The 21,617-nt window shown below is 38.7% G+C and overlaps 1 protein-coding gene and 2 pseudogenes across 1 annotated transcript; all 3 read right to left on the bottom strand.

Annotated features, from left to right (window-relative positions):
* Positions 1–504: 504 nt before the first annotated feature.
* Positions 505–1,762, bottom strand: her3 (hairy-related 3). Its single transcript, XM_051425790.1, has 4 exons — positions 1,660–1,762; positions 1,449–1,544; positions 1,255–1,336; positions 505–1,112 (listed from the first exon to the last, which is right to left on the bottom strand). Exons 1-4 carry the CDS (start codon positions 1,711–1,713, stop codon positions 637–639), a joined length of 708 nt encoding a protein of 235 aa, XP_051281750.1. The 5' UTR covers positions 1,714–1,762; the 3' UTR covers positions 505–636.
* Positions 1,763–2,600: 838 nt separating this feature from the next.
* Positions 2,601–12,873, bottom strand: LOC127377254 (taste receptor type 1 member 1-like; annotated as a pseudogene).
* Positions 12,874–17,320: 4,447 nt separating this feature from the next.
* Positions 17,321–20,906, bottom strand: LOC127377680 (taste receptor type 1 member 1-like; annotated as a pseudogene).
* Between the last annotated feature and the right edge of the window lie 711 nt (positions 20,907–21,617).

The following is a 21,617-nucleotide window of genomic DNA, read 5'->3' as shown; positions in this document are numbered from 1 at the left end:
TTAAACTGACAGGAATTCAGGTTTCAACTTGGAGCAGAAATTTCACTGTTTCACAATTATTCTTTTCAAGAATTATAGCCAACAGCATTTGGTCCTGTCCAAGTCCAGAGGAGGCAGAGAAGAGATGATGCGTGTAATTAGTGGCCTATAGCAGAAAATTGTTGTGCTGTCCGACAAGCATCTGATTTTCCCGCTACTGTTTCGGTACTTATCCGTGAAACCACAGAAGAATGGATGAAATGTCAGTCAACCCCCTCTCTGGGTCTTTTTATGTCAACTCCACAAAGTTATTTGATAATTGTGAATAAATTCGATGCAATGAAAAAAAAAGTTTTTCGAAATAAAGCACAGCCTCAGTGTTTATATAATGCATTTAACACAATTTGATAAACGTATTTGAGTCCCATGCCCACACAACTTTGGTCGTTTGAGGTTCAAAAGTTGAAATGTGTGAAATGTTGAAAGATTAAGATCTATTCCTAGTTCAATAACCAAGACAACACGTTCTTACTTTCGCAAATTTTATTTAGAAAATAAAACATATAGTATATAGGAAATAACATATTGTGAAAATCTATACAGTGAAATTAAAAACATTTAAACAAGCTATAAGCTATCTACAGCTTTATATCAGCTCTACCAAGGTCGCCACACGTTGTGCTGAGTGTTTGCAACTTCATTCCTGTGACTGACAGAGTAAAACGTTTTGTGACTGCAACTTTTTTCATGAGTATTTTGTGTGGGCGACGCAACAAGAATAGGATGTTTGTTTCTAGATGGCTGCCGTGCGTCTTCACTCGGTAAAAAAGGAGACGTGCTTGTGCTTTTGGGTTTCAAAGCTTTAGGTATGGCCGTTTTTCTCTCCTCAGGTCCGGCTGCCGATGGGAGAAGTCTCCGCACCTCATCCTGCGTCTCAGCTTTACCCATGCCGCTGTCCATGGTGCTGAAGAGTTCTTCTTGTCCCCGGGAGTGGCTGAGTTTGCTGGAAAGCTGCGATAACGTCCAGCGGTCGCTCCCGTTCAAGCTGTCTGCCATCAGCAGATATTGGTTGACGTTTGCCAGACAACCGCGGAAGCCAGTTTGAAAATCGGAAAACTCCGAAGCAGCGGTGCCTGAGAGCAATAGAAAAACATCTTACGGTGAGAACCACGAATCTGTGCATACAGTTACAGTACATAAACCCGAGCTTGAAAATCAGCCGAGTATTTGAATGGGTTGGTGTTGGTCTACTGCAAGAGTGAGGTTGTAACTTACAGCTCTGGATCTTTTGGAGGTTCCTTAGGTGTTTCACAGTGAGCTCCAAGATGTCGGCCTTTTCCAGTTTGCGCTTTCGAATCTGTGTAAAGAAATAACATTATTGAGACACTTTCTTCAAACAATGTTTTGCATTACTAATGAATGAAGTGCAGTAACTCTGGTCTGAAGTAAACATTAAAGTGCATACTTACACTAGTGCTGTAGTAGTTCTCCAGAAGAGATTTTAACTGGTCCAAACACTTGTTGATGCGAGCTCTTCGTTTCTTTTCCATGAGTGGTTTGGACACCTGTAAAAAGCGGGTAAAATTAACATTTCATTCATCACATTTCAGTCATTTTGGGTTAGCCTATTTAATGTTCTACCCTTAAATCCCCTTCTTCATAATAGGTTATGCTACACACCTTGCTTCCAGCGATGGGTTTGGACTTTTCTGCGCTGTCTGTCGTAGCCACCATTCTGTTTTTCTGGTTTCCTTGAAGTTAATCTCTTTCCCTCTCTCGGGCACGAATGAAGGAGTTGACCCTGAGTGGATTTATATAGAGACACCCACTTAACATCTCAATGCAAACAGTCCCGCCTGTCTCTTGCGCTCAAATGAGCAACAGTGGCGTCATTTGACAGCCAAAACTAGCCAAAGGCTTAAAAATAGAAAAGTGAATAATGTAGGCCGTTTGAACATATATGTTGCTGAATGTTTTGTCATTTCTGTCCGTCCTTGTTTTTATTGTTCCTTCAGTTAACGTTAACCTATCTATCTATCTATCTATCTATCTATCTATCTATCTATCTATCTATCTATCTATCTATCTATCTATCTATCTATCTATCTGTCTATCTATCTGTCTGTCTGTCTGTCTGTCTGTCTATCTGTCTATCTATCTATCTATAACATGCACAGGCCACAAATCGGGATAGCTACAGTGCATAGCCTACTGCGTAATGGATATATAAGTGCAAATACCCAAGAAACAACGTGTGGGGCAAAAAATAGAGAGAAGCGTAAAAATCATAAACATAATGGGTAATCGTAATGGTTTGGCTTGGGGAGCATGGTGTGGGCACCATTGACTCTTGTATTCAATCTTTTATATGTGAGTTTCACGCCATCAGGTCGAAGGCAGCACCGTGGTAATTCCCTGCGTGTCCCCACAACATTTCGATTTTCTGGTGGTCCTTGAAGTAAATGTGTTACACCTGCAAACTGTTATCCCATCAGCTAACCTATTTTCTTTAGGCAAAAGATGCAGCTACGCTTATGTTTATTCACAACAAACACCAAAAATGTAAGCACGAGAAGCGTAGGAGATTTTGAAAAATTGTTAACACTTTAAGGATTCTTTGGCTATTGTGCGTCGCCAGTTTTTGTCTTCATACCAGGCCGGTGAGGCACCGAGGAGAATCGTGGGCCGCCCCTTGTCCTCGGTCCCTCGCCTCCCGATTTTCCACACTGCTCCCTGAAAGAGGCGAAGGCTTGGGAAAGTCATACCAGCTGAAACAATGTATTGACTATAGGCTCACTGCAGTCCACTGCGCATCTTGTGCTCGCACACAGACCATTTGAAAATACTAAATGGGGTGAATAAAAACTGTAGACACCCACTTATGGAATAGACATTGGCACTGTCTTGTAAGGTAAAGGTGTCCATTTATCCTATTACCAATTAGTATCTCCGTAGATGTGTTATTTAGGGTTGCTGGTGTATTTCCAGGACTAAGAGTTAGTTTAGATAATGCGTTTTGAAAGACACGCGACAAAGCTGAGAAAACCTTACACTGCCAAAGTATTCTCGCCTGATCCGGTACACAATGCGTGTGTTAAAATGACTGAGGGTCCGGGTAAAGGAGGGGCATTTGTATTCAGTCTGGGGAGAGCGCGCATGAAAAGAGGCCAGTTTATAGTAGTGGGCCATTGATCTTTTCTTTTCGTCTGCTTTGTGACCACAAACGTGTGGGTATCAAAAGATTCCCTCCACTTCTAAAGTGAACCAACGTAGCTACTCTTCTCTTCATTCCGTTTTGACACGATAACGCATACTTCCTGTATCTACTCCTATGTGTACTAGTTGTATTTAAAGCTTTAAGTTGTCATTGCCACCTCCAGGTCAAACTGCGTTATTTACATGCTGAAACTCAATTAGTAGGACACATTCTTTTATTATTGCATCTAAACAAACTTCTAAATTCAATACATTGTCCAGCGTTTAGACTAGATTAAGTGGCCCCGCCAAACTGAATCACAGTTTCATGTCAAATAGACAGAAGCACGAGCATGTCGGCCTTGTGTCAGAAGACACTAATTGCGTAAAATGTACCGAAAACTTGCGGGTCGCATTTAATTGGTATGAAATTTGGCCGAGGTGCTCTGGTATAAGTGAGCTTTCTGGTGTCTTTTGTCCTCTGGATGCCACATTATCTGCCTTTTCACGCTTGGTTTTAACACAAGACCGTGGAGCGTTGATTTCAGCATGGAGTCGTGGCATCACAACAGTCGCCTGTCTTGTTATTCTGTGCCACAGAGGAGAGATTTCACCGCTGATTATTCGGTATAATTTCAATTAGTGTTTGCTCTCTGAGGTCAAAAAACGGGAGCGTATATTTGCTAAATGGAAGGAGGGGTTGGAGGTTTTATTAAAATAATCATTGGTCTGCAGTGAGGGAATGCAGCCAGGCTTTAAAACTGTTTCTCTCCAACACCACCTTACTTCTCATAAAAGTCGTTATGTCATCAAATATCCATAAGAATAGCACAACGAGAAACTTGTGTCCCAAGTGGACATAATAATACAAGTGCCATTAAATGACAAGTTAAGTGTATGTTTATAAAAGGGCTCGGGCTCTCGCTCTACTTTCACTTTTCAGCCCCAGGTCATTCATTAACCCTATCGGACCTTTGTCATGGATGCCTGCCGGCGGGGACCTGACAATGCTGCTGTAATAATTGGACTATTGGGGAACTTGTTAACAACAATTAGTGAAGCAATTATGCAATTACTACAATAAACTATTTTCTTCGTAGAGGGAAAGTGAGACATTTGCAAGCCAATGGATATACCCTAACGGTATAACAGAAGCAGAAATGCAGAGGTTATCTACATCTTCCATTTAGGCTACTTCTGAAGAAAACACTATATGTAGATTCTAAGTATGTTTACGAATAACAATAGACAACAAATAATGCTATATTTTAGACACATGCAAATGTATATTATTGTAATCCCACAGCACTTGCTATGAAATAAACACATTAGGCCTAACATTATGCATTCCGATGACATATATTTATATATTAAATAATTAAATAGGCTTTAGTTTTACGCTGTAGGTCATTGTATTTTGCAGAAAATAATTTTAAAAAGACCAATGTCGTAACGAATTTCGTTTGTTTATTGTAGATGCGTGTATTTTCAGCCTATACCATGCCTGGGTATCGGAACGCTGTTAAAATATGCAAACACAGGCCCATAATTTGGCGCACCGTGAGCGGAGCAAATCGATGTACCGCCTTCCATTCAGATGGACTTGAGGCACCACTGGTGTGACCAAAACGCTCTTTGTGAGAAACAAGGTCACAATAAAAAGAGCAGGTACATGGACAGGTGCGCTGGAAAAATATTAGAAATATAGACAGGATTTTCTGAAAAGCCACGCGACGGACCTGTTGACTACGCTCTGATCAAACATCAAATAGAAATCGCATCATGAATTTCTATAGACTGGTCCTCGGGTTATTTAAAGACTTCTTACTTTGGTTTGGGAATACAATGGGCGCTGTTTGCCTGTGTGTGCCGGGGTTACTGCATGAAAAGACCAGAGGTCCACATTAACATCGCTTAAGGTTTTCTCAAGGGCCGAAATGAACTGGCTGGAAAGTAACTTTATAACTCGCTGGAGGATGAAGCCTTTGTCGAGATCTGAACTGAAAGACACAAGTGCCTAACAAAAGGGGAGAGCCATTGTTAAACACTAAAGCGCATGGGTATTGATGCGCCTTGAATTGCAAAACATCTGCCATTTACTCTGAACCACTTGAGCAAGATTTCAATGAGAATAAGTAAGCATCCTCTGGCACACTGTATTTAGCCGTGCGTAAAACAACAGTTGTATGACCAACGTGGAAATTAAGCGTTTGATTTGAGATTAAAAGCATATCAAAAACAAACCTATGAGGAAATTATTTAGCCTTTTCTCTGTATTGCTATAAGCCCATTACCTCAGTGCTGAGTCCCACTGATGGATCGACACTATCATCTTCTTAAATTGCTTGTTTGCAATATCAGTATGTTCGCTTGTACTGGAAAAGTTATCTAGTCTAAATGTAGTCAACCGCATTTTTAGTTTCAGTTTAATGGATTTATGACTGTGGAGTACAGATATAGTCCTGTTGGTGAGATCCAACTCTTTACACACAACGCCAGCCTCTGTTGATTAAACCCACAGATAGTTTTGAACAATAGCACATGGGGTAAAAGTTAACTCCAACTAATTGTCATTGATGAAAGAGGCCCGGCTGCATTGACAGTTAGTAGATACAGATAAAGATGGTCATTCATTTTGTCTGTTAATAATCACATCGACATTCCACAATGACAGGACCAATCATGTATTAGTGGTCTTTCAAAAAACAATTCGGCCTAATTCTAAACGTGATAATTAAATGGATAATTGAAATAACTAATGGAGACTATTTTAGGTCCATGGAAATAATAATAAAATAAGACCAGAACTGTCAACATCAACATCCCTGGCGGGCGAGGGACCTGCGGTTTACTGATTCAAAAGAAGACACATTTTAAGCCAAATCCCATATGGCAACAAAACGCAAACTGCCTCCACTTAAAGTGTGTTTTGTTTTTGCTGTGGGCGCAAAAGGAAGGACCAGTTGCTGGCCAAGTTTTTCCCAGGGTTTTCCCTTTATCTGACCAAAGTGGAAAATTGAAAGGTACAAGTGAAAAGCCATGGGGCGTTCCTCCGATTTTCCTCGCTCCATATTTTGTAAAACAAAAATATGTGTCCCCTCAGCAGAAATGCTGCCTTCCTCGATTTGATCAAAATCACAAACTCTAAAAAATAAATAACAAGAATCAAGGCATGTTAGAAATTGTAAAATAAAATAAAAACGTCTCAGCACTTTATAGCAGCTCGTCGTTGTAAATATTTAGACTAATTAAATGTCTAAACTATTTATCACCCTGTACCTTTAATTAGTTATTTTAATCCCTCCACAGCAGGGTACGCAAATCTTGAACTTTTAACAAGTGGATGAATACTGGTTTAAATTCTGCGTTACAACGTGTGTGGCGAATGTAACTCTGAAATTGGTATGAAATCGTCAATTTGTTGGTGTCAGCGTTCAGCTCTCCAAACGCGCCATATGCCATGCTAAGTGGCACTATTTACCAATTCGTTCCTAGTTTCACGGTCCATCCTCCCCTTCTCCTTGCCAGGAAACTGAATAGCCACAACAAAATGGCAATTTACACTCTGGAATTGTCACATACCCCCTGCGGTAAGGCTCTTTCCGCTTCACTTTGTGGGGCACCCCTGCCTTACTAAGCGTCACTGCGTGACACTTTGACTTTCAAATGGAGAGAGAAAATGGTCGACCGTCAGTAGCTACTGACTCAGGTCAACTTTGGTGACGCATCACTGTCTTCGTGTGGCCTACTGTCAGTACAAAGTAAACATGTCAAAGCAACCAAAAGCACAGTTCGTCTCACTAGATACAAGTAATAAGTAACGTAAGTAAAGCTGACGTGGAAATGCATGGTCCGAATAACAGCACAGCTAATAAAAAAATGTCTTGGTCATGGTGTAGGGTTGCATCCTCATAGCAAAAATAAATAAATAAGTGAAGTTATCAAGAAACTTGTTATCTGAGGTAAATGTTTTAATTGGATCAATGACCAAATAATCAGACTGACTTGCCCATATCACTGTTTACATTGATATTTAATGCATCCAAATCAAACACTGTTGTCTTATGTCTAACTATTTATGAATTAAGGTTCTTATACCAAATGGTACCACAGCCAGCATAGTTCCCTGTTAGTAACTTGTGTGTACGAAGGGGGCCTTATTAATTTACAACATTTAGATAGATAGATAGATAGATAGATAGATAGATAGATAGATAGATAGATTGATAGAAAGATAGATAGATAGACTTTATTAATCCCTGAAGGGAAATTGGGTCGTCATAGCAGCCAGGTAAATTTAAATACAATAAAAATACAATAGAATAAAATTTACTGAGAAATATCAGAAGAAATCTATTCAGACAGAGGAATCAGAGGCAATACACTTACAGATAACTGCACTTATAGCATCAAGCCTGGAAAAGATGTAAATCATCACGTCACTTAATTTGTCCATAAGGGTACCCCCACCACAACCCTAACTTGAACCTCAATGCAATAGTCATTCACTTAGTACTGTTAGAACTGATTTTCCCTTTAAAGCTTAATTCACAGGGGAATAAATAAAATGAAAAATAAAAACGTATTTATTTATTATCAGGCTTGGCTTGAATGAATACTGACAGAGGAAAATTAAGTCATATAAGTGTATATTGGAACTGTCCTCTGGCCTGTAGACAGCGTCACTGTGAAGTGGTGCCATCATGTGGTAACACTGGTGTTACAACAACCTAAAAAAACTACAGATAAAAACAAACATTCCATTTTATGTTTTAATTTAATCACTCTTACTGTTATATAACTTCTATACATGTACATGAATATATCTTAATTAGTACAGCAGCTTAGCACATATACCTTAATGTGGATTGTCACAAAATGCCCTGGCGCTTGTAAATTACACATAACTCAAAAAGATGTTAATGCAATAATTAATCTACAATAAAATGCACTCCAGACACATATTCTCAGAAATAAGACTTTCCAACATTTCAAAGACAATTTGGACAGAAACTACTACAGTTAATATACATCTAATTGTTGATGATACATGCACAATTCAGCAGTATTATCAAATCAGACTTATTTCATCTTGGTTAGTGTCACAATCACAGTAAGTAAAATGTCCCTTTAGTGACTACAGATATCAGCCATATAAAGGACACTTAGAATCTTTAGAAAAGGCTTTTGTTTAGGACTGAACAGAAGGACATGCCACCCACCTCTGAAATTACAATACAAGTGCCTGTAATTCTTATTGTTGTTTTTTAAAAGGATCATGAAATGCATATTTTCTCTCTGTTGAAGCACATAGTTAGTGTAGGCTGCTACTGGCTAATTGTTTTGGTATAATTCTGAATGAGACCTTGGAAGTACTGCTGTGTGTTTTTGTACGATTGAAATATGATGATGTAACATTTTGGGAGGAAATAAAACAACAGAAAGGAGTAGAGACTGGAGAGTACTGCCAGAGCTTTCAGTGTTGGGATGTACTTTCCACGGTAAAGTACATATACAGTGGAGAAGATGATCCAGGTGAGGATGAGCAGGAGCAGGCAGAAGGTTATTGCTTTGGCCTCATTGTAATTTTTTGGGAGGTCTTTTCCCATGTAGGAGAAAATAAAGCAAAGGGAGCACAAAGATAAAAGTAAAACCAAAGGACCAGACAATGCTTTAAGATTAATGTCACAACCAAATATGATTTTGTCTCTGGACCAGACTGTCTCATTGTAGGGCTTGGGTGGGACAAAAGAATAGGCAATAAGAAGCAAGAGTGCCTGAGTAAGAAATGCCACAGTGATGACCAGCCATTGTCCATGATATTTCATCCACCAACTGTGGAGCTTGGGGAACTTGACAGCTATTTTGAAAATGCAAACAATTTGGAAAGAGCGAACCACAAAACATGCCAGACAAACAGTGTAGAACAAAAGAAATGGCAAGAACCTTAAGATACAAAAGGAAGTTGTTGGTTTATCAAAGTAAAAGAACACACTAAGACTACACAGACTGAGGCAACCTAAAATTAGGAAGCACATTGGTCCCCCAGCAGATCTGACAACAGGGGTGTTGTAGTTGATGGCAAAGAGAACGGACATGGCTAGTGTGAGACCCATCAAGGTGCAGGCCCCGACCATGATCACTATAGCCCCACTGTCTGTGAATGGGATGTACTCCACCACCCGCAGACTGCATGATGTACTTCCTTCTGCAGACCATTCTGTCTCCTTACAGTTGATGCACTTGTAGGGATCCTCTGTTGTACATGAGAGAGAAATAATTTGTCAATAAAGTTAGGGTTAACTTTTGAAAAATCTTCTGTGGGTAAAGAGAGATCAGTTTAGGAAGCAGTATCCGATGTTTAATTTGTGTAAGAATATGGTGTAATAGACTATAATGTATGCTCTAATGAGCCTTTACTTAATATAAAACGTGCTTTAGTTGTTTTCAGTAATAACAACCCTAGAGGTAATTTTAACAAAACTAAGAATGTATTGCAGGCTGACAATAAATTGGTTCATTCACAGGAAATTGGTTAATTGTGCTGCTGAAGACAACAGTGAATTCTTAAAAACACATTTTATTGGATAGCAATCTTTCATTCGTTAAGCTCCAGAATAATTGGCATGTGCAGTGGTCAGAGTGAAAATGGAAACCTGAATATATGTCCAATAAACGTGAAATGTTAAACCCTCTCAGCCATAAAAAATCATGTCAGTTACAAATTAGCTACCATCAGGTAAATAATTATTAATATTCTTCTTCTGATGTGTAATAATTTACCTGTGCTGTTGACATAAGTTCCATTCGGACAAATTTCACAGTTGAAGCAGCATTTGTGGATTCCATCTGGGTTTTTTGCATTTCCTTCAGGACAGTCTGGGGAACACTGTGAAGTAGGCACCTGTACAAGACAATTATTTAGCCAGAAATCAAATATCAGTTTTGCAAATTGAAAACTGTGAAGGCGGGAAAAAATAATGGGGTAGTATCAGGCCTATAAAACATTTAAAAAGTATAAAGATTTTTTGTAAAAGGTAACCATCCTATTGGCAACCAAGTACTTTGATGCACGTGGGGAGGGAAGGCTGCCCCGTGTGGTCCGATCCAACAGACGAGCTACTGTAGCTCAAACTGCTGAAAAAGTTACTGCTGGTTCTGATAGAAAGGTGTCAGAACACACAGTGTATCACAGATTGTTGCCCAATTGGTCATAATGTTAAGGCTGATTGGTGTATGTATCTTTGTGTACATGTGTATTCATTCACAGACACAGACAAACACACACACACACACACACACACACACACACACACACACACACACACACACACACACACACACACATATCCCTACAGAAGTGGAAGAGCAAAGCAAATTTTTTTTTTATTTTTATCACCATATCACCAAACTCTTGATATACTTTAAGGGAAAAAAACGTACTTCTCCTTTCGTGTACCACTGAATTTTGGTGTCGTTGATGGAGAAACTGATAGATGGGTAACATTTATAAAAGCCGACCTCCTCTGCATCACCACTGTGGTTCCAGAAAACTATGGAATTGGATCCGTGCTTGGGGTCACCATTATCATCAAACTCCACACTCCGGTTCAAAAGTGAAAAGTTTGACTTCTTCAGCTGTGCTAGAACCTGATGTGGGTACACAAAGTCCAAGAGACCATTATTTCTTTAAGATTATGCTAATTAAATAGCTTATTAAAACATATTTATGTGGAGGGAGGATACCCCCCTTCAGAGATTTTAGTGGTTTATCAGATTGTAGACTTCTAGCTTTCCATCTTTTTGAAATATCTTGTCTGATCAAAAAATTCAGCACTTGGCTTTGTCAAATGACATTGTGATTATCTTGATAAAGCCTGACAAAGATCTCTGAGTGACTGAAATGTTGTTTTATAAAATTAGTCTGATATATACTCATACTGTACATATTTTGTTTATGTAATTCTTTTTATTTTTATTAGTGGTATAATAGTACACTCTTGTGAAGTATGTAAATATATGCTGAGACTTTATTACACTATAAATTCAGATTGTTCTGTCCCCAAACTAATCACAAAACCCATCCAAATCTCCAATACACTCCCACTTGCCAGATGTGCAAAATCCAAATAGGAAATTGTAAATTATTTGTTTACTTACCATATGTGGGTACACTGTAATATTGCTATTACATCTGCCAGATCCACATTGCAAAGTATTGTGTAAGGCATGAGCGATGGCGTATACAGCAGAATAAACAGGAAAAGAGAAAGATGGGTCTGCAGCAATGATATCTTCTGCACTCAGGTTACTGCAGCTGCAAACCTGATTACAAAACCTCTCTGGTTCTGCATTTTCACAATGATTCTGGCTTTTTGAAGAATAGATAAAATCACTGAAACCAGGTATGGTCACTACTGGCTGAGACACCCCAAGAACAGTTCCAATATTTTCAATTCCTTTCTCCTTGGGGAGCTTCTTGTTTAAGGACCAGGTGTCCACTGCTATCCACACCTTGTCTTTGATTTTTAGTTGTATTGCTGCCTTAATGAGAACTTCCGCAGTCATTTCAGGAGCAAAAACAATAATGATACATATCTTCTGTGCCTGTATCTGTTTGAATACTGGGGTGTAATCTGTATTAGAATCGAGGGCTTTGGTGTACGCCAGGCAGATCTCAGTGTCCTTAATCATATTTATGAACAATTCCCGTCCATCATTGCCATAATCATCATCACTGTTAAGGAAAGCAACCCAGCGCCAGTTGAAGTGCTTCACAATGTTAAAAATCACTTCTACGGTGTGTTTATTGGGTTGCACTGTTCGAAGAAAAGAGGGGAATTTATTTTTTTTGGAAAACACAGAAGTAGCAGATCCGTAATTGACCTGTTAAAAAAGTAATAGAAAAAATAAATTTCAGTGACTTTTATGAAATTATAAAAAGCTGTTTCAAAATTAAGTAAATAAAACAAACATATACTGCACTATATTGATATATGACTATATAAGACTGAAAAACTTACCATAGGAATCAGATCCACCATGAAGAGTGGGGCTACAGTCAGGGCTTGAGTGCTTGTATAAGGCCCAACCACTGCTATCACTTTGGACACATTGGACTTATGTGTTTGTTGCTTAAATGGTTTATCCCATGGTTGGATCAAGCCATTGACTGAGATAAGGTTTAAAATGCCTGGGAAATTCTGTGTATCTGAGCAGTGGTCAAATATTTCATAGCCGAGAGACACATTTGGGAGTAGATTTGTAGAGTTATTGATTTCCTCTACAGTGAATCTCATCAGCTGAAACCTCCGATAATGTGAAAGAATTAAGGATTTACTGAGAATAGAGAAAAGACAACAGGAGAAAAAGATTATCTCTATTTGCAGCGATTATAGTTATAGGTCACATGTTTGGCAAAAGTTTTGAATGTACAAAATATATATGTTACACTAGATGTTGTTTCAACTTCAGAAGATATCCACACAGATTTGTTCTAAGACTCACCTTGAGCAGGCGATGGCTTCTGGTCTGTTGTGATTAACAGAGGCATTGACATGATGAATATCAAAAAGTCCACCAATCAAATAATCTCCTTCCAGCTGAAACTCTGAGGCTGGGATAGTGCATTGAGCCAAGGCATGTAGAAAAATCCCCAGTAAACACAGAGAGGCGAGACAGTGTTTCATTGCTAGAGTTTCTATTTACCAATCTGATCTGAACTCTGGGATTTGCCTCCGCCTTTAGTAGGCTATGAGACACTGGTGATGGCTATGCCTCAGTGATCATTTCCATGCACATGGGAATACATGAGGTGTGATATATTCCTATAAATGGTTGGAGGAGAATTCACAAATCAGTATGCAAAACTGCTGCTGCACAGTCTCCCTGTGATGACTTCACCATGAGCAAGCACATTTAAGGCTTCTATCATGAATAAATCTGGTAATCCTTTTAAACAATATAGTTCCTTTCATCAGCCAAATGGCAAATTCACTCTGTGTGTCAGATACAAGAATGACAAAAAACTATGACAAACAGAAAATATATGTTTAAAAATCTCAAGGACAGCTTCATTTTGCTACAACATTTAGCATACTTTCCTCCATACCATCCCTTGGTTTCAAGCACTCAAATTAGTTTTAGAAAAAACAAGAAAACAATTTCTTTAGGCACTTCACCAAATAAGTAAAGGTATATTATAATAGTATATTAGTTTGGCATTTTAATGGTTTAAAATGCTAACCAGATATCTTGGTGCAGATGAAAAAAAACAAATTGATTACACCTGGAAAGAACCAGCAGATTCAGCAGATTCAACAGATTCAAAGGAAACATGCTATTACAGTTATATGAAAGTATTGAAATAATCAAATTAATAAAATACTAGCTACAAATCATGTGGTGTTATGCTGTCCAATCAACAGATGCAGTAAACTCCCAAATATTTGGAATGATTTAAATTATTAATAATAATAATTGAATGGCTCTTTAGAAGAAAGTTACACTACATTGATCTCACCAAGTACAGCCTAGCTTGTAAGATCACATAGGATAGAGTCACAAGCAAATACACACAAATTAAATTAATTCAACCCACTATCTTTGGTTTAGGCTAAAAGGGCACCTCCTCTTACAAATGATGCCTGCAGGATTGAACAATGAACCACACAGGTAATCTGAAATAGGAAAATTTGCAATCACTTGGCAGATGAACGTGATAAATGGCCAGGACTCTCACCAGAATTTGAATTCAGGCAACCTCCTGGTGGGAGGATCAGAACTCCTCATTCTGCATGATAGGAAGGGATAGCCCTTGCTAAGCAAGGTAATCCAGGGCCCAAATGTATAGTACGGACAGGGATAGGAAGAGACTCAATAAACTGATCAGGAGAGCGAGCTGTGTCCTGGACTGTCCTCTGGACTCCATTGAGGAAATGGGTGAAAGGAGGATGTTAGTGAAGCTGACTTCCATCATGGATAACACCTCTCACCCCCTACATGACACTGTGGGGTCCCTGAGTAGCTCCTTCAGCAGCAGACTGTTACACCCACGGTGTAAGAAGGAGAAGTTCCGAAGGTCTTTCATCCCTGCTGCTGTCAGACTCTACAACACCTGATCAATATTGTAGTTTCTGTTTTTTTTTTCAAATTACCACCATACCATAGTTTAGTTTTTATCATAGTTTTTTATATCTGTATTTATTTATTTCAAGTAATTGCTGCTGTGACAAGGACATTCCCCCGTTGTGGGATTAATAAAATAATACAATACAATAAACAACACTTTCCCACATGTAAACTTGTACACCGATCAGCCACAACGTTATGAGCACTGACAGGTGAAGTGAATAACACTTATTATTATCTGGTTATCGTGGCACCATTTTGTCGTCAAGTTGATGTGTTAGAAGCAGGAAAAATGGGCAGCGTGAGGATTTGAGCAAAGGGCCAAATTGTGATAGCTAGACGACTGGGTCAGAGCATCTCCAAAACTGCAACTCTTGTGGGGTGTCCCGGTCTGCAGCGGTCAGTACCTATCAAAAGTGGTCAAAGAAAGGACAAGCGGTGAACTGGAGACAGGGTCATGGGCAGCCAAGGCTCATTGATGCACGTGGGGAGTGAAGGCTGGGCCATGTGGTCCAACAGACGAGCTACTGTAGAAAACTGCTGAAAAAGGTAATGCTGGTTCTGATAGAAAGGTGTCAGAACACACAGTGCATCACAGATTGTTGCATGTGGGGCTGCATAATACTATGACCACCAGGATTCTGAGGCCCCCAATCTAGACACTTTCCTCTACCTGGCAGCACCTTGAGAATTGGTGACAAGACAGAGCTTTCACTCTCTCTGGTTATATAAGGACCTCAAAGCTTGAAGCGATGGCCCAGGTACCAAATAATCCTGCAGGGACCCTCACGAGACACCCTGTGAGCTTAAGCCCACAAAACAGATGTAGACTAGATGGACAAATTCCCATGACCATGAACATCTCAGGGCGAATCTCATCCACACTGGGCACCTTGCTGCTGAACAGCATTTAACTACCTCAGAGACCTCTGCCAGGAATAGGGATAAGGCTCCTCCCAAGTCCTCCAACTCTGCCTCCTCCACAGCAGACGTGTTGGCTGGGTTCAGCATTGCTCTCTGTTGCTTGACAATATCTCCAGTCTTCCTAAGTCCTTTTCCAGAACTTCCTTGAGGCCAATCGACAGTACTTTACCATGGCCTTCCTTGAACTCCTCCCACATTCAAGTTTTTGCTTCAGCCACCACCACAGCCAGGTGGGAGTTAAAGACCTCACGGACAGGGGCCACCCCCAGACATTCCCAGTTCACCTTCACTACACATTTGGGTTAACCAGGTCTGTGCAGCAGTCTCCTGCGCCACTTGATCCATTTGATGAAAACAACCACAAAGTTGATCATCGATCTTTGGGCTATGTTGTTCTGGTACACTTATGAATTAACCTACTGGATGCTCAAACATGGAATTTGTTATGGCCAATCCATAACTAGCACAGACCCCGCACACCCGCCTGGTGCCTTTAACCCTGGGCAAATCCGGAAAAGAAAAGTACAGGGTCTGGTTCCAGACCTAGTGCTGTGCGTACAGGTGTGCCAAAGTATATCTACTATAGTTGGTTCTGTTCTACCTCCTGCTCTGGTTCCCTCTCCACCAGTCAATCTTAAGTTACATACTTAAGACGACACATTTTCTTTTATTCATTAAAACACCATGTGGAAACAGCCAGTAAACTCTAAACTCATACATTTGCATTTAGGCATTAATTAAGTTTGTCATCACTTTATTTTGACAATGGAGACTTACACACTGTAGGAAAATGCTAGAATACACCAGGGCATAGTAACCATCATTTATACTCCAAGGTATGAGTTTGATATTTATTAATTGTTGAATTTATATGGAGATAATATATATGTTACTCTCAGGCTTAAGTATTCACACTTGAGGAAACTTAAATATATGCATGCAAGTATGTATTAGGTGTGCCTATGTTCTAACCTGTAGACAGTATGTACACAGTACAATGAAGTGGTGCCATCATGTGGCTAGATCAGTGTTACAGCAACAGTGGAAAAGAAAAAAACACACGTCCCATTTCATGTTTTTATTGATTCACTCGTACTATTATATGACCTCACGTGATATATTAATTGATATCTAGATTTGTACAAGAACTTAATAAAATCATCTTGATGTGATTTATAATTTAATGTTGTGAGGTTGTTAACTACGCATAACCTAATAAGATTTTTACATGTCCAGTGTACACAGGATCTTATTCAGTCTTACAGTTACATTTTAATACACATGTAAACATTACAAGCAGATACTCTCTTCAATTTGGTTATTCAATTTTTCATGTCTACAGTGTGGATGATTCAATAGTCAAGCAATGCCAGAAAGTTTTAGTGTTAAGAATGCTGTGTAATGGAATTACCATTACAGTTAGTATACACTCCCTCCTTAATGAGACCTGTACAATTAAGCAGTATCCCTACAAATGACATTACAATCAGCAAGGCAAATTTTTATCTCTCATTTGAAGACTTATTGCTTATTGATCTATACCTCAAAAACACAACAAACAACAATCAGAAACATGCTTTATGCTCATGCTTTTTAGATTATATTGATTTGCGACTATAGGAAGAAAAAGAAACAAAGATTTGACAAAGAACTGCGTATTACTGTGTTTACTATCTACTCCAAAAGCCAGATTACTAGAATTGCACTGAAAATATTCAGAAGGCCGCATACACATCAGTTCCTCTGTCTGTAGAAACACATATACTGGAGACTGCTACTGGCTAATTGTTTTGGTATAAGTCTGAATGAGGCCTTGGAAGTACTGCTGCGTGTTGTTTTGGGGTTGAAAAATGATAATATAACATTTTGGGAGGAAATACCACAACAGAAAGGAGTAGAGACTGGAGAGTATTGCCAGAGCATTGAGAGTTAGGATGTACTTTCCACGGTAAAACAAGTACTCAGTGGCAAAGATGATCCAGGTGAGGATGAGCAGAAGCAGGCAGAAGGTTATTGCTTTGGCCTCATTGTAATTTTTTGGGAGGTCTTTTCCCATGTAGGAGAAAATAAAGCAAAGGGAGCACAAAGATAAAAGTAAAACCACAGAAGTAGAAGTTGCTTTAAAATTAATGTCACAACCAAGTATGATTTTGTTTGGGTACAAAACTGTCTCATTGTAGGGCTTGGGTGGGACACAAGAATAGCCAATAAGAAGTAAGAGTGCCTGAGTAAGAAATGCCACAGTGATGACCAGCCATTGTCCATGATATTTCATCCACCAACTGTGGAGCTTGGGGAACTTGGCAGCTATTTTGAAAATGCAAACAATTTGGAAAGAGCGAACCACAAAACATGCCAGACAAACAGTGTAGAACAAAAGAAATGGCAAGAACCTTAAGATACAAAAGGAAGTTGTTGGTTTACCAAAGTAAAAGAACACACTAAGACTACACAGACTGAGGCAACCTAAAATTAGGAAGCACATTGGTCCCCCAGCAGATCTGACAACAGGGGTGTTGTAGTTGATGGCAAAGAGAACGGACATGGCTAGTGTGAGACCCATCAAGGTGCAGGCCCCGACCATGATCACTATAGCCCCACTGTGTGTGAATGGGATGTACTCCACCACCCGCAGACTGCATGATGTACTTCCTTCTGCAGACCATTCTGTCTCCTTACAGTTGATGCACTTGTAGGGATCCTCTGTTGTACATGAGAGAGAAATAATTTGTCAATAAAGTTAATGTTATATTTTTTCATACAGCTGAGGAAGTAGTGTTACACTTTTGGTTGGTTGTACTGTTCAGTCATTCATTGGCATGTTTAGTCATCAGAGTGGAAATGGAAGCTTATAGTTCTGTCCATTTTATCTCGCTCAGCCATGGAAAACATTTAGCAAGTATGGAGTCATCTCCCATCAAGTAAAGAATGATGGCACTGCAATTAATTTGAATCATCTCATGTAAACTGTAATAATTTACCTGTACTGTTGACATAAGTTCCATTCGGACAGATTTGACAATTGAAGCAGCATTTGTGGATTCCATTTAGCTTTTTTGTATTTCCTTTAGGACACTCTGGGGAACACAGTGAAGTTGGCACCTGTACAAGACAAGCATTGACAACAAATAAAATGTAAGTTAAGCAAAAAGAATACTGTTAAAAATATCTGCTGTTTATTTAGGTGTCCCTGGCACCATGAACAACCATCATAAGTTGATTTTCCTAAATTTTGTTACTAAACAAACTTTGTACACATGCACTCAAACAAAAACAAATATTAATATTTGAATCAAAATATACTGTATAAACTGTTGATATATTATATTGTACATATTATTACATATATTATTAAGTACAACAACGTACTTCTCCTGTTGTGTACCACTGAATTTTGCTGTTGTTGATGTACAAATGGAACGATGGGTGAAAATTATAAAAGCCGACCTCCTCTGCATCACCACTGTGGTTCCAGAAAACTATGGAATAGGATCCAAACTTGGGGTCACCATTCTCATCAAACTCAATACTCCGGTTTAGAAGTGTAAAGTTTGACTTCATCAGATGTGCTAGAACCTGATGTGGGTACACAAAGTTTAGATTACTTGCATTTGTTCACAGTGAACTCATGAGGTGTTTATTAAATAGGTTTTTAAAAACATTCTTGCGTAAGGGAATAACTGCAATGTAACTACAAGGCAATGTTTGAAATGTAAGCAGAGTAGAAAGTGTGCACAGGTTAGCACACTGTGCTGACAGCTCTCCGTACATTTAATTAAATCGAGTATCACCTTGATGACATTGATAAGCCTGCTTATGTGAGATTGAAAAGATTGTTTTAATTCAGTTTATTGGGGGTTATCAATAGAGTGTGTCGATGCATTGACTATTTTGTTTTACTTGAATGAAGGTAAACATCTGCTTCAAAGGTTATGTTTACATCTATTATGATAACATTGCTAATAAAATATGTTACCTTCCAAAAGGCTCTTTAAGTTAAAACAATCAAAACTAAATGAAAACTAAATTATTTTTATACTTACCATATGTGGGTACACTGTAATATTGTCATTACATCTGCCAGATCCACATTGCAAAGTGTTGTGTAAGGCATGAGCGATGGCATATACAGCAGAATAAACAGGAAAAGAGAAAGATGGGTCTGCAGCAATGATATCTTCTGCACTCAGGTTACTGCAGTTGCAAACCTGATTACAAAACCTCTCTTGTTCTGCATTTTCACAATGATTCTGGCTTTTTGAAGAATAGATAAAATCACTGAAACCAGGTATGGTCACTACCGGCTGAGACACCCCAAGAACAGTTCCAATACTTTTGATTCCTTTCTCCTTGGGGAGCCTTGTGTTTAAGGACCATCCGTCATCTGCTATCCACACCTTATTTGTGATATTCAGTTGTATTGCGGAATCAATGACAGCTTCAGCAGTACTTTTTGCTGCAAAAACAATAATGGTGTGTATTTTCTGTGCCTCTATCTGCTTGAATACTTGGTGGTAATTTGTATTTATGTTGATATCTTTAGTGTACGCCAGGCAAATCTCTGTATCCTCGATCCTCTTTATGAACAATTCCCGTCCATCAATGCCAAAATCATTATAACTGTTGAGGAAAGCGACCCAGCGCCAGTTGAACTGCTGCAGAATGTTTACAATCACTTCTATGGTGTCTTTATTGGGATGCACTGTTCGTAAGAAAGAGGGGAAATTAAATTTTTTTGAAAAGACAGAGCTAGAAGATCCATAACTGACCTGTCAATAGAGTAATGGAGAAATTAGTCATTTTCAGTGACAATACATTGTTAAATGTAATGTAAAGATAAAACAATTTACATTGAATAAAAAAAAATAATTCTATTTAAAAATGAGCAAAATTTACCATAGGAATCAGATCCACCATGAACAATGGCGCCACAGTCAGGCCCTGAGTGCTTGTAAAAGGACCGACCACTGCTATTACTTTGGACACTTTGGACAGATTTTTTTGAGGTTCATCCCAAGGTTGGATCAAGCCATTGTCTGAGATAAGTTTGAAAATACCTGGGAAACTCTGTGTATCTGAGCAGTGGTCAAATATTTCATAGCCAAGAGACACATTTGGGAGTAGGTTGGTAGAGTTATTGATTTCCTCTACAGAGAATCTCATCAGCTGAAACCTCCGATAATTTGGGAGAAGAAATGGTTGACTGAAGACAGAGAAAGGACAACAGGAGAGAATGATTTACTCTCAGAATTAGAATTGTAGCTTCAAAACTTCTTATATGGAGGGTTTGCCTCAGTGCTTTGAATAATTACTGTTAATGAAGGTTTAAATAGCATAATTCTTTGGACCCTTGTACAGATAATTTAACATCATACAGCAACTTTGATAATATAGCAATTAACTGGATTAAGTTATGGGGAACATGTGCTACTTAGCTATAGCTATAGGTCACATGTTTGGCAAAGATTTTGAATGTACAATATATATATGCTACACTAGCTGTATTAATTTCAACCTCACAAGATTTGCTGTAAGACTCACCTGGTGCAGTCGATGGCTTCTGGTCTGTCATGATAAACAGATGCACTGACATGATGAATATCAAAAAGTCCACCTATCAAATAATCTCCTTCCAGCTGAAACTCTGAGGCTGGGACAGTGTTTTGAGTAAAGGCATGTAAAAGATATTCAAGTAGACACAGAAAAGCAAGAAAATATTTCATTTTACAGTCTATTGGGCCAAGGCATGTAGAAAAAGTCCCAGTAAACAAAGAGAAGTTTATAAATGTTCCATTTATATTGTTACCATTTACCAATCTCATGTGCACTCTAATAGGATTTGCCTCTGACTTAAGTAAGTTAGGAGAAAGGGATCTTGTCCATGCACATGAAAAGGGAATGCGTACATTTAAATGCTTGGAGGAGAATTTACAAATAAGTATGCAAAACCTCTTCCTGTGATGTATATGCAGGGGGTTTAACAATCATCATGAGCAAGCAAGTTTATTGCCTCAGCCGTTAATTAATACAGTAATCCTTTTAAACATATAGAAGTTGCCTCCTTTAGCCTAAATGACAAATTCACCTTAATCTTTAAATTCACTGTGTGACAGTATTAGAATGACAAAAACAATGACATACATAAAAAATGATCTATGTTTAATTATCATGGAGTCAGATTGCTGTGGGCAATTTAGCATACTTTTATTTATGATCCATGGTTAGTCCTAGGACTAACATTAATTTTAGAGGGAAAAAAAGTAGGAAAGAAAAAATGTTCTCTAGACACTTCACTGAGGAGTAAATTTAGTTAGACACAGTAATGGTTTAAAACAGTTTAACCCGCAGTTATCATGGTGCAGATAATAACAAGACAAAGTGCAAGGCAG

The sequence above is a fragment of the Dicentrarchus labrax genome, unplaced genomic scaffold (assembly GCF_905237075.1).
Source record: "Dicentrarchus labrax unplaced genomic scaffold, dlabrax2021, whole genome shotgun sequence".
Classification (NCBI taxonomy): Eukaryota; Metazoa; Chordata; class Actinopteri; family Moronidae; genus Dicentrarchus; species Dicentrarchus labrax.
This window is presented reverse-complemented; position numbering and strand designations above follow the sequence as displayed.

Excerpts from the sequence above, each read along its gene's own strand:
- her3 (XM_051425790.1), bottom strand. The coding sequence starts at position 1,713 with ATGGTGGCTACGACAGACAGCGCAGAAAAGTCCAAACCCATCGCTGGA. Across the intron at positions 1,545-1,659 it reads AACCCATCGCTGGAAGCAAG|GTGTCCAAACCACTCATGGA; the intron begins GTGTGTAGCATA and ends CGCTTTTTACAG. Across the intron at positions 1,113-1,254 it reads CCTCCAAAAGATCCAGAGCT|GCACCGCTGCTTCGGAGTTT; the intron begins GTAAGTTACAAC and ends TATTGCTCTCAG.